General features: G+C 41.0%; 1 protein-coding gene across 1 annotated transcript in view; it reads right to left on the reverse strand.

Annotated features, from left to right (window-relative positions):
* Positions 1-12,500, reverse strand: part of LOC138011688 (dynein axonemal heavy chain 6-like) — a 99,657-nt gene that overhangs the window by 37,048 nt on the left and 50,109 nt on the right. The window contains exons 43-56 of the mRNA XM_068858811.1: positions 12,134-12,361; positions 10,128-10,349; positions 8,933-9,080; positions 7,102-7,208; positions 6,348-6,398; positions 5,054-5,185; positions 4,818-4,891; positions 4,358-4,455; positions 3,532-3,695; positions 3,228-3,359; positions 2,346-2,425; positions 2,174-2,254; positions 1,635-1,785; positions 574-627 (exon numbers count right to left, since the gene is read on the reverse strand). Coding sequence (XP_068714912.1) covers positions 574-627; positions 1,635-1,785; positions 2,174-2,254; positions 2,346-2,425; positions 3,228-3,359; positions 3,532-3,695; positions 4,358-4,455; positions 4,818-4,891; positions 5,054-5,185; positions 6,348-6,398; positions 7,102-7,208; positions 8,933-9,080; positions 10,128-10,349; positions 12,134-12,361 — 1,722 coding nt within the window. The remainder of the gene's footprint in view (positions 1-573; positions 628-1,634; positions 1,786-2,173; positions 2,255-2,345; positions 2,426-3,227; positions 3,360-3,531; positions 3,696-4,357; positions 4,456-4,817; positions 4,892-5,053; positions 5,186-6,347; positions 6,399-7,101; positions 7,209-8,932; positions 9,081-10,127; positions 10,350-12,133; positions 12,362-12,500) is intronic.

The raw sequence follows: 12,500 nt of genomic DNA on the forward strand, positions 1-12,500 counted from the left end.
TGTTGAGGAGAAAGACCTTAGACAGCAATGACCAGAACCAGGTTGCTGACCAGCGGTTTTCGTTAAAACAATGGTTTGCTGGGGGTGCTCAGTCTCGCGGGCTCAGAAAACCTGGTTGTGGTCATTGTCATTTAATGTTTTTCTGTTGAGGATGCTAATAGACCGACTACATAAATGGCGGCCAATAATGTATTATTTTGTTCATGTGCTAATTAGAAGCACTAACCTCGCTCGCAAGCAACATTTCTTTTGTATTTGTCTATGCAAACGAAGCTAGTGAGACCAATTAGCACATAAAAGGACGAATACTTTTTTGGCCGCTATTTATGTGTTCGGTCTATGATGTGAGAAAACTCGACCGGTGTCACCAGTTGCAAAACCCATCTGCGTAATAAAGTAGTTTGGTTCATACTTTTAGCTGTGCGTATATCAAGTTACATGAGGCTAGTGCTTCTCCTCCGCTCAGCCTCCAAATGCCACAAGTCATTACTTGTCTGTCTTACAACAGATCGTAGCTTGGAAGTTAAGGATGCCGCACACTGTTAAATTAGTTAGAAAGGACGAAAAAAATACCTCGCCAGAGTTTAAGATGTTATTGATGTCTTCCAGAAATTCTTCAACTACAATCTGTGAGAAAAGTGATGATAGGTATAACAACAATTACTACAATAACGATAATGACAATGATGACGATGATGATGATAATGAAGATGACGATGATGACGACGACGACGATGATGACGACGACGATGATGACGACGATAATGACGACGACGATGACGACGACGACGATGATGACGACGATGATGACGACGACGATGACGATGATGACGATGACGACGGCAATGATAATGATGATGACGACGATGATGATGTTGATAATGATGTCGCTGATGAGGAAGATAAACTATCATAATACACACACAAACAACTTCAAATAAATAGCGGACACACCTTCCAATTCTTCTTCATTGAAAAACATCTAATCGCTAAAAAGCGGTATCCAATAGGCCCTTTCCGAGTTCAAGTCTGCCTCCTTTTCAAAGCGAGTCTAAGTGCGAAGTTTAAGTTATTAAAATTAGTTTTCATTCATATGTAAAGTAGAACTAATTACCATAACAAAAACTTCGCACTTAGGGTGTGTTCGATTGACCGTATTCCGGAATAGGAATTCATGGAATATAAGTAAGAAATCCTTTGTTTTTATGGAGATTCAAGTTTAAATTGTGAAACACTTGCTAAAATGCTATTTTAAACACATTTTTATTGTCCTTGTTGCTTAAAAACGCCAAACATACCGTTTTAAATCATCACTCGACGTATTCTTTTTCTGGAATAAGATCAATCGAACGCACCCTTGGAGGCTCGGAAATGGCCTATCGAGTCCTTACTCTAACCAATCACAACGCAAATACTTGCAGCAGACGCTACTTGCTGGAAAATGCAAGCAAGCGAGTCATAATTGCTTGTGCGTTTGCTTCTGATCGGCTGTGAATTACGTACGAGATTCTTAAGCCAATCGCAAGGCGTGTTAATCCAAAATCGAAGCAATTGCTTGGCGACGATCTGTTCACTTTACTTTTGTATCCACAGTTTATCATCATTGGATGAAAACCACGTCAACGACAATCTACCTGTGTATCGGTGAACAAGAAGACAGTGTTTTTCCCCTGCACTCCAGCTGACATGTAAAGTTTCTTGAGATCTTCTCGGAAGGCGGAGTAATCGTAGCCACGAGTCAGCTCAATTTGAAAGCAGAGGTATCCAGACATGTGACAGGCAAGTCTAAAAGAACAAAGAAAGCTTTGTAGTTAGCTTGAGTCCACGCCAGATGAAGGACACAATCAACACAATTCAGAAAAGAACATCCAACGTGAAAAGCCAGTCTCTCCCACACAATACAAAATTGGCTTATAACAAAGACGTTGGTTAAGGATAAATGAGACTTAAAAGCCTCATCCTCGCCTTATCTTCACGCGCAGTGCCGTAACTTACACTTTCCTGGTTTTCCAGTTTAAGAAAATTATAGCCTTAGCCACAAATTGAAATTTTAAAAAAATATACACTAATGAAATAAATAAACGAATAAGAAACGCGGGCCGTTACTTCAAGTAAGGTCTTAGCACTCCGTTGGTAATTGGTAACTACTCAAGAGTATTACCACAAATGTTACCTTGTCAGACTCTGTTTTCCTGTTCCTCCAACACCCACGAGAAGCGCATTTCCACGAGGCTGACGAACCATACGAGCAATCCTGGAGTCGAAACAACGAAAAGTCATTTGAATTTTGTGCGGTTACTTGTTAACAATCACAAAGAGGTGTAAGTGTACATTGATATCCGTACCTGGAAACGTGCTCGATTGCATCCATGAAAAAGACCAGCTTCATTTCTTTAGAAGAGTTCATGTTGTAATCATCAAGGTACTGAAAAAACGGCGAAGGAAACAAAATCACAGAGCATGAAACAATCTTGAGTCAATTTATTGGAGATATGCACGCAACCAGCACCAGACGAGGTCAACTTAACTGTCTCACAGTACTTGGTCATGCAATAGCATTCTTTATGCCCTCAAAACTAATTAGGAAATTATAAATTGCGGCATATTAAACTTGAGCAGTTTCATGCTTCAAGGTAATTCCGTCCGAATGTCTGGAGATGCACGACAAGCAAAAGTCCGGTTTTCTAGTAGGCCTCCTCAAGCAGTAGGCCTCCTTCAGCAGATTGGTTATGTTCTAATAGAGAAACATACCGAACTTTATTTTGGGGTTAAGAATTCAAGAGAATCCAAGAGAATCCACCAATACTACTGCAGTCTGGTACTGCCATCGGATAGTGTTCTCTTAATGTAACCCTCACCATGTATATTGGCGCACCAGAATTTGATAGCATTGCGAGATTCAGGTTCAATTTGAAGACATGCAAAAGTAACTGTTTGGTCGGTCCTCTGATTGGTCAATTTTGTTCACATATGCTACAGAGTAGGGTCCTGTGATTGGTTATGTTCCATGCATAAATTTTATCTTCACTGCGCACGTGTTTCTCAGCTATAATTTTTTGATCAAACAATACAGAGCAAACTCAGATCTACGTACAAGCTTAATTGTCAGTGCTTTCCAAATTTAATTGTGGCACCCAAAATAAATAAATAAATAACTTAACAAACAGCAGCAGCAGCAACAAAAATAATCTTCAATGCTTAAGAGAAAAGAAGTCGGATTATCTTACATCAGTTAGGAGTGTTTTGACTTTAGTTATGTCAACCAAGTCCTCATAAATCCTGTCAGCAGGGTCAGCTCCCATCTTCATAAAATCACCGAACAGGATTGGAGTGGTTTCAAACTTCTCAGAGTCCATGTTCTGGTATCAAATGAATAAAATAAGCAAAGACTCTGGACTTCAGATATAAATATAGATAGAGATAAAGATAGAGAAGTAATAGTTCGTAGATTTGCGAATTGAAGCATAAAAGCTGTTTTGAGAGACCCATTATCAAAGGCGCAGTAAGGATTTAAAAGAACCATATACAAACCTGTGAGAAGTGTTTCTGAGCCATCTCTGACAGGATGGTGTTAAAATATCGCTTGTCTTCTTTGTTGATCAATCGATCATGGAACACTCTTTGAGCTTCGTGACAAAACAGGCGAAATATCTGAGTGGCATCTCTGATGACACCAGGATCTGCCTGAAGGACACCTGTGAACACAAAACTAACTTTACATTTATCCTGGCTAAACTTTTTTTAAAACCTTCTTCAACCCCTACGGATGCAATGCTCATATTTGCAAAGTCACCTATGTCTAATAAGCCCAAAGGCTGCATCCGGTTTCGTCAAAGGCCTATTAGTGTTCGACTAAGCAATGGTTGACTCACCAAAACCGGAAGAGGGTAGGTTTACCAATGCACAAGGCGTTCACATTATATACGCCCTCGTCCAATGGAGCCAAAATGAGTCTATAAGCAGTGCCTTCTTATCAGAAGAGTATTTAAAAAGATAGCAGTGAACCTTGACAAATTTCAGTTTCTGAAAGACGATTGACAACATTCTGCAAACAGCAACCTGAAGTTGAGACCAATAGGATTCCAAAACGCCCCTGGAATATACTACCCCACGCGAGACTTCGTAATTAATCTTACAAAAACGCACGGGCTTTGTAAAATCCCACATAAGTAGGTTTAAAAACTGCCACTAATTCGGCCACAAAGTAGTACGAAATGGCAGCTTCAACAAATCAAGGATTTGACATTTTGATTTGACAGGAGAACGGAAAACGTTTGATAGCATTTGCTTGAATATGTAATTTGTTAAGTCAATGGGGAAAGCAAAAAGAAACGAAATTATCATGAGGTATTCTTACCTTGGATACATTTGGACAAATCTCGCAAGTTGAACACATAATGTGACTTGGCAGGTGTGGGAAGAAGATCTGTGCTCATGCGAACATAAATTTCGACGCTAGGGAGAAAAATGATCAGGACCTGTGAGAACTGTTAGAAGACAAGAACATCTCAACAACAACAACAACAACAACTACAACGACAAAGATGAAAAGCTAGCACTAACTAATGGCCAAGTTTTTCTTCCCAAGTTTTAACAACGTTTTCCAAAGATCGTCAGAAATTTAACACTGCTTGTTCACTAATCCTAACTCTGTTGAGATCGTCACGGAGTTGAAAGTACAAACTTGTTGTCTAAAGAAGTAATTTAATCTAAAAATAAAGGGCTAAGTTGTCAGCGCTAATGTGACATTGCGGGTTAAAGAACGCTCCAAATTATCGCCCCTTGACTTTGAGACGAGAAACAGAAAAATGTGTTACCTCGCTCCAACAATGGCATCTGCGCAATTCCTCACATCATGTGGAAAGTCGATTAAGAAACCAGAGACAATAGCCTAAATAAATAAAAAAAGAGAACAAAGACAAGCTTCAAATAGAGGTTTGCAAAGAGGCCTTGGATGCAATAAACAAAGATTTGGTGTAGGAGGTATATACCACACATATCATGGTGGTTTACGATTCTTTCTCTAAGGTCAGATCGGACGTCAGCTTAGTACCTTGAAGATGTGTTTCAATATATGCTCAGCAGATGACGGAATACTGAACATGCTAAAGTGACGTAAGAAGCGCGGAGTGACTGGATTTCTACCACCCCCTGGGGGAGCACAAGCTGCGCAGATGGTCATATCCTGCAATAAAGACAAATTAAACAAAACGGGTAGATTAATTTTATGTAAAATGAATAAAATGGGCAAAAGATGCCAAAATGGGGTGGGAGGGTGGGAGAGGACAGGGTGGAGCAAGAGCCTTGAATAGAAGCAAAGATCAAACTACTTTGCTCCACATTGCTGCAAAACCAGGCGTACTCAGAAGGGTTGCTAGACAACAAGACGCCTTGCTTAATTTGTTTTCACACGTGAGCACTTATGCCCAGGGGCTCGGTGGTCGAAGCCTGCATGGTTAGCGCTAACCGTTGGTTGGTTGGCGCTAACCATGCTTCGAACAACCCAGGCCTGAAAAGCAAGTAATAAAAAGTATGCCCAACCTTGATATCCAAGGCGAAGTGTCTTAGCATTTGATAAATATTTCTAACAACGAGAGTGATTGCTGGCATCAATTTTAGGTTAGGGAACTGCAGCCTTTAACTACTATCTTTACTTGAGAAGCATAGTTAGAGAGACATGCACTTTATGCTATTAATAGGGAGCTTTAGCAACGATAACGGCGACGGCAACGAGAACGTCACAAATTTGCATATTTAGTGAGCAAAAGCAATAGCTTTGCACGCTCTGCAAGTGCATCTTTTCATTTTTGTCTATTTCTTTGCCGTCGCCAGCAAACCAGCAACGTGAATGACCAAATTTGAGGTTTTAGTGAGAAAGTCAGCGCTTGAGGATATATTTTCAATTTCTCCCCTAAAGTGAGCGCAGTTCATACTAGTTTCGGTCTCGAGGGTTTGCCACACCTTTGTCACATCAAAATGCTTGGAAAAGTCGCGAAGTAATTACTATACATCTTCGTTCCCAGCGTTCTCTTCTACTTGTCCACCAATAACGCGAATTCACATTAAACGACGACGTTCTCGTTGCCGTTGCCGTTGCCGTTGCCGTCGTCGTTGCTAAAGCTCCCTAATAATTAGTATTCCCAGACACAAAAGATGCTAAAAGATAGAGAAAAGAGCAAGCAGACACTTGATGACCGTTATTGAAATCGGAGAGCATCCAATTACGTGCATAGATATCTGGACATATCTGCTTAATACAGGAAGTTGGTCCGTGGAAGCGATGAGACTTGTCATGGGCACGTGAACATAGCCAGCAATGAGGTATTTGAACGAGCCACACAACTTACATGGATTTCCTTCCAGAACAGCTTTTCTCGGTCATAAAATCCATGAAAATCCTGCAAGAGGAAACATACCAAGAATATTCGTTAAGTCTAGTTTTCATCTGTCGAGAAGTTCCCTTGCGACTGGGGACGACCCAGTTTCTCAAAAAGACCAAAAAGACTTCTATTCAGATGGGAAAATCTATAATGTGTGGATAGCAATACCCTTCCTAGCGCCTCAATTGCAAGGTGAAAGCATGTCATAATTAGACGAACGAGGAGGCTACAACAAGTTGTAAAACTGGTGGAGACCCTTTATCTTCTTTGGGCGTTATTAATTTACCTAATATCTCACACACTGCAGCCGTCCTCACCCCCCTTCCCCCCCCCCCCTCTCTATCAATGTTGTTAGCAATACAAAAATTTGCTGAAAACGTGAACAGTCAACATTGAAGGGGGAGAGGGTGGGGGAAGTAGGAAAGTTTGGAATTCTAGAACTGGCAGGTATTGAAAGCAAGAAAAGGTGTTTTTTTTAATGGGAGTGTCCCACCAATTTTGCAAACTGTTGCAGCATTTTGGACAGAGCTGATTGGATCATAAAAACCCCGATTGTCAACGACATATAGGAGTTCAAGTATTTATTACTGGGAAAAGAGGGGAGTCTCGAGACATCCTCCATAGAAATGCAATCGACAAAGATGACAAAAAATGGCAAGTCATCAGCTGCTCAGGTTCATGACAGCAAAGCTTGGAGGAAACGTTTCAACGTAAATGTTACCTGATACTGTCTTAGCAGTTCTATTGGTGGTTGTGCTCCATAAGTATCCAGCTTTGGCATGTTCAAATCATCAACAAAGATAATCACTCGTTTACCAGCAGGTGCACCTGGAATGAAAAGTGCAGAACGTGTTTATTGAATGAAACGACTGTATATTTGAAACATGGGTTAAAGACGAATGAAAAAACTTATCAGTGGACCGTTAAAGCAATTGTCTATTAGGGTCTCGCATTTGTTCCCGTGAAGGACTCACGGAATAGGAAAGGAAACGAAAGGAACTTTATTTTAGTGTCTATGCATTCTAGCGCTGGAGCATTAATTGGGGACACTGTAAACCAAGAGAAAATGAGGGGACAGAGAGGGAGTCTCAGGGCGTTGGCCTGGATATGTCACGTCCACGAAAGTTATTGTTAGACGAGCGGAAGTCTTTGTTATAGCGAAAGTCTGTCTTCCAAGACGTCCGCATGCAGTCTTGCCTCGCTCTCAGATTCTTAGTGAAAAGAGAAAATGGCGGCGCACGTGGAAGGCTGATGAATAAATATTCATCATGTCTTTTCAAAATGCACGCGGACATCTCGGAAGACAGACTTCCGCTATAACAAAGACTTCCGCTCGTCTAAAAATAACTTTCGTGGACATGACATATCCCAAGGGCTCGACCGGGAGCCTCCCTCTCTGTCCCCTCATTTTCTCTTGTGTAAACACATTAACGCAAGGCAAGTCAAATGTTGGTTTTTGAGGAGAGAGGAAAACCGGAGTACCCGGAGAAAAACCTCTCCATGCGGAGTAGAGAACCAACAAACTCAACCCACATATGACATTGGTGGGAGGCAAGTGCTCGCACCACTGCGCCACACCGCTCCCCTAGGCCTGTCTTACAAAACGTTGGCATTCTGATAAACATTTTGTGATGTTAAGGAGCCCATAAGATGTTTGCAGAAAGTAAGGCAGTAGAAAAGCCATGTTGTAAAGGGGGATTTCCCATGGTATGGTCAGCCTCTCCTGTGAAGTACTGGTAATAAATTTATATAGCGCATTTTCTATTGGTATTTTCAAATGCGCTTTACAAGCAAGGGATCTATGGGTGAGATCGGACATCAGCATATATAGGCGCCGCTGGCAGCCGCTATCAGTCCATTAGCGATCTCACCCAGCACATGAATGAATGAAATGAGGCCTGACCACAACATCGGGAGCTCCATGCCCTACTCTTTACGAATAGTGTGTGGGTTCTTTTACGTCCCACTGGGTTGTGAACATTCAAGGGTTGTGAGACGGGGCCTACGGTTTATAGTCCTTATCCGAGAACACTTAAAGCGAGAAGTGCAGTTATGTGGGTCGAAGCAAAGACTCTGCGAGTTACATTATTTTAATTCACTTGTTTTAATTCATGTGGCATAAAAAAGTGAAATGGGGAGGTCAAAATAACAACATATGTAAAATATTTTGCAGTTGGTAAGTAAAGGGATTTTATCACAGTAAAAACAATTGAGTTTTTGGGGAACTTCAAACAAGGGGACTAGACATAGACTGATAGCAGTCCCTTCTAAGTCAGTGGAGCCGCCCTCTTCAGTCACACATCCTATCATATATCATATATCTTTATTTACCCTTGGATTTTTAGAGTAGCTTGGTGTAGCTAATATCTCCGAGCATTTACCCTTCCAACCATGATACACCATAGAAGACAGACCACAACCACGGCTTTTTGACCACGAGCCAAAAAGCCGAGGGAGAATGGGGAGAGAGCCAGGGGGTGGGGAGAATGGGGAGAGAGCTCCACTACATTAGACTGCTAGCAGCCTAGCCTAGATAAGAAAGTGCGTCCTACCAAGAATGTTCTTTCGCTTCTTTTCAAGCTTTACTTCGATCATTTCTTGAGTTCTCTGGCTGCTTGTCTGCGCTGAGAAGTTCATCATGATGGGGACATAGTTTGCTTTCTCACTGATGTCAGTCAAAAGACCTTTGGCAACAACAGACTGGAAAAGAAAAACATCTAAATATAACCACAAAAAGAGAGAGAATATTATTCTGAAATGGCAGATTCAATTTTATGTGGACAGGATTTAGTCACAGTTTGCTTGTTTCAAAATCATGATATACCATAGGTAGGGTGAAATGTGTTGAACTCAGGCTACAAACTTCACCGGCAGGGTGGAATGCCATATACGAAAGAGCAAATGGATGACTCAACGACGTAGTGAAGTAGGAAGGGCTTCATATCTGACAGTCAGTGAAGACCTGTTTCAAAGGTAACTGTACGATGAAACGATTGATTTAACTTAAAAAATGGAGTAAAGGGAGGAACAAACAATTGAATGAACCAACAAAACACAGGGAGACTGATCAAAACAACGAAAGACTGATTGATTGACTGATTCAGAATGACTGACTCAGTGACTGACTCTGGCTGATTGAATCAATGACTGAATGACTGACTGAATGACTGATTAACTGACATGAATGACTGACTGACAAACAGTTGGAGGTTGACTTGACTAACTTAAATGGCGGACTGGCAGACTGACAGACTGACTGACTGACTTACCGAATGTCTGACTTGTTCACCAACTGTCTGACTAACTTGACGGTTTGACCGAGACTAACTGACTGTCTGACTGCGTGATTGATTGAAAGACTGACTGGTTCACGGGTGAACCACTTGTAAGCAAAAAAAGTCACCAACTAAATTGTTAACCTAAGCAATAAATAAACGAATGGTTGACTGAATGCCTGACTGACTAAGTGGCAGGCTGAGAGACTGACATGCTGAATGGACTGACTGGCTGGCTGGCTGACTGACTGGCAGGATGACTGAGTGATTGACCTAACGACTGAATGACTAACTGAATGAATGAATGAAAGAATGAATGAATGAATGAATGAATGATTCGCTGACTTGACTGTATGACTGAATGACCGATGAACCACCTGAACAAGCAAACAAATGGCAAACTAACCACAGTAACAAATAAACGAACAATTCAATGACTGGCTGACTAATGAACTGACTGCCAGTGGCTCACCTTGCCAACTCCAGTGGTCCCAGTAAACATGACAGATCTGTTGATAGCCAGAAGCTTCTCCATCATGAATCCATATCGGACTGTATCAACCGTAGGCACCAGTAAGTCAAAGTAGGGGATTTCAGCACTGTACTTGAATGAAGGAATAATCTTTTCCCAGGGTTCAAGCCGGCGGGTGTCAAAATCCACAAAGTAGCTGTATAAGTCGCCTGACCCAGGAATCTGTGAATGAAGTGAAATAAAGGTTCAATGAATCCTAGGTTTCCATGAATTCAAGGTTTTCGATTAATCCAAAAGTCTAAAACTGTAAAGGTCAACTTAATTCACAGGTTCGATGAATTCAAGTATTCAATGAATTCAGGGTCCAATATGACTGCAAATTTCGATACATTTATGATTTCAATGAATTCGAGAGCCCAATGAATTCAGACTATTGACCAATCTGTAGGGGCGAAATCAAAGATTCAGAGAAAATTGATGCCTTTGAATTTTAAACCAGACAATGCACCATAAGAAAAGGCCAAGAGATTAAAACAGGAAAAGTTGGTGGAGAGGGAAAGTAGGGAAGAATATAAGGGAGAGTGGGTGGGGGGGGGGGAGGGTGAAGAAAAGAAATAGAGTGAAACAATTACTACTCTTTCCTAAGTTAAAGCTCATTGCAGAAAAAGAAGGAAAGGGAAAGAAAAGGAAAGGAACTTGATTTAAGTGTCTCTTCTTCCAGCTCTGGAGCACTAATTGGGGACACTGTAAATTGAAATTAACAAATCAACACAAATCAAGTCAAATGTTGGTTTTTTGAGGAGAGAGGAAAACCAGAGTAACCGGAGAAAAACCTCTCGGTGCAGAGAAGAGAACCAACAAACTCAACCCACCTATGACACCGAGTATGGGAATCGAACCCGGGCCACATTAGTGGGAGGCAAGTGCCCTCACCACTGCGCCATCGATCCCTGCAAGCCTAAAAAATATAAGCGTGAACAGGACTAGAACCCGTGACCATGTGATTGTGCCAGACACTGCTAATTGCCACTGATCTATCAAGCTATCTTGGAGCTGGTTCATTGCGATTTCGTATTATATCCCATAAAAGTGATAGCATAGTGGAAGCTATGAAATTTATTCATCAGAACTGCAGATATGATAGGACTTTCGACGTGAAAGATCATTACAGTTTGTGGAACAACTTCAGGCACACTCAAGGCTTGAACAAGACTTCAACCCATAACATCACCAATAGTGGTGTGCTTAGACCATTCCGATTCCGATATATGGATTTATTCATTTTTTGTATGTTCCATGTGCTTCTTTTGCGAGATATTTTGGTTTTGAAAATCAACTGACAAAAAACTTATTATCCATTTTCACTTGACTTCAGTCATTAGTCCATGATAAAAGAAACAAATATGCAACGATTGATGTTTTTTTGGTTGCATGGGCGGCTAGCTTAAGATGTGGAGTGGAAAGACGCAATCAAAAATAATAATCAAAAGCCCTTATGAATAAATCTAACCTCTTACTAACCAAGCACGAGGACCTTACTGGAGAATATTGGCACACTCACATGGCAGCTAGTATAGACTGAGTGCAGCAAAGTCCATACAAAAACGACTGCAGGCCAATGTTCCCCAGTACAGTCCAGATTTAGTGATGTTAGTTGTTTATTATATGGCATCACTTCTTTGAGCAATCAGACACTTTTCCACTTGGTGAATGTTCTTAGTCTTTGTCTTCCATCAGCAAACTTTGAAAAATGTACTGTTGTGATTAAAAAAAAAAACAAAAACAAAAAACAAGGAAGTCCACCTTTTAAAAGCTTTTTGCGTTTCTTTCAACTTGAATTTCCAGAGGGAGAGACAAAAATACGGAAACACTTACTGTAGCATTTCCATGGAAATGGACCACACTGTAAAATCCTGACCAAAAGCCAGGCAATCAGAGTGGTCTCTTTAGCCTGAGAATTGTTTGCCATGTAATCAACATGAAGACTCTCGCAATGTAGGCTTTACCTTCACATCGTGCGCATCGGCGAACAAATCCCTGGTGAAAGTGTCGAAAGCATCCATGGATGACTCAACCAGATTACCTCCGATACTCCATACAAATGTAAACAGGAAGGTGGTACAAATAAGAGAATGCAATTTATTGGTGTCCATGTTCCAGTCAGGTCCACCTTTCTCAGGAAAGAAGAAGCTTTCCAGAAGACAACACATGGTGGTGACTTTGTTAATGTTCACCTACAAGAGAAAATATGTTAGCAGGAGATCTAGATCGAACTGGAACAAATACAGGAGTTTAATAATATGATTTCTCTTCATGAATATACCAGTAGAAACATTTACAATTTAACTATACCCTTCAGTACAGCTTTGAGAA

The sequence above is a fragment of the Montipora foliosa genome, chromosome 7, assembly GCF_036669935.1.
Source record: "Montipora foliosa isolate CH-2021 chromosome 7, ASM3666993v2, whole genome shotgun sequence".
Classification (NCBI taxonomy): domain Eukaryota; kingdom Metazoa; phylum Cnidaria; class Anthozoa; order Scleractinia; family Acroporidae; genus Montipora; species Montipora foliosa.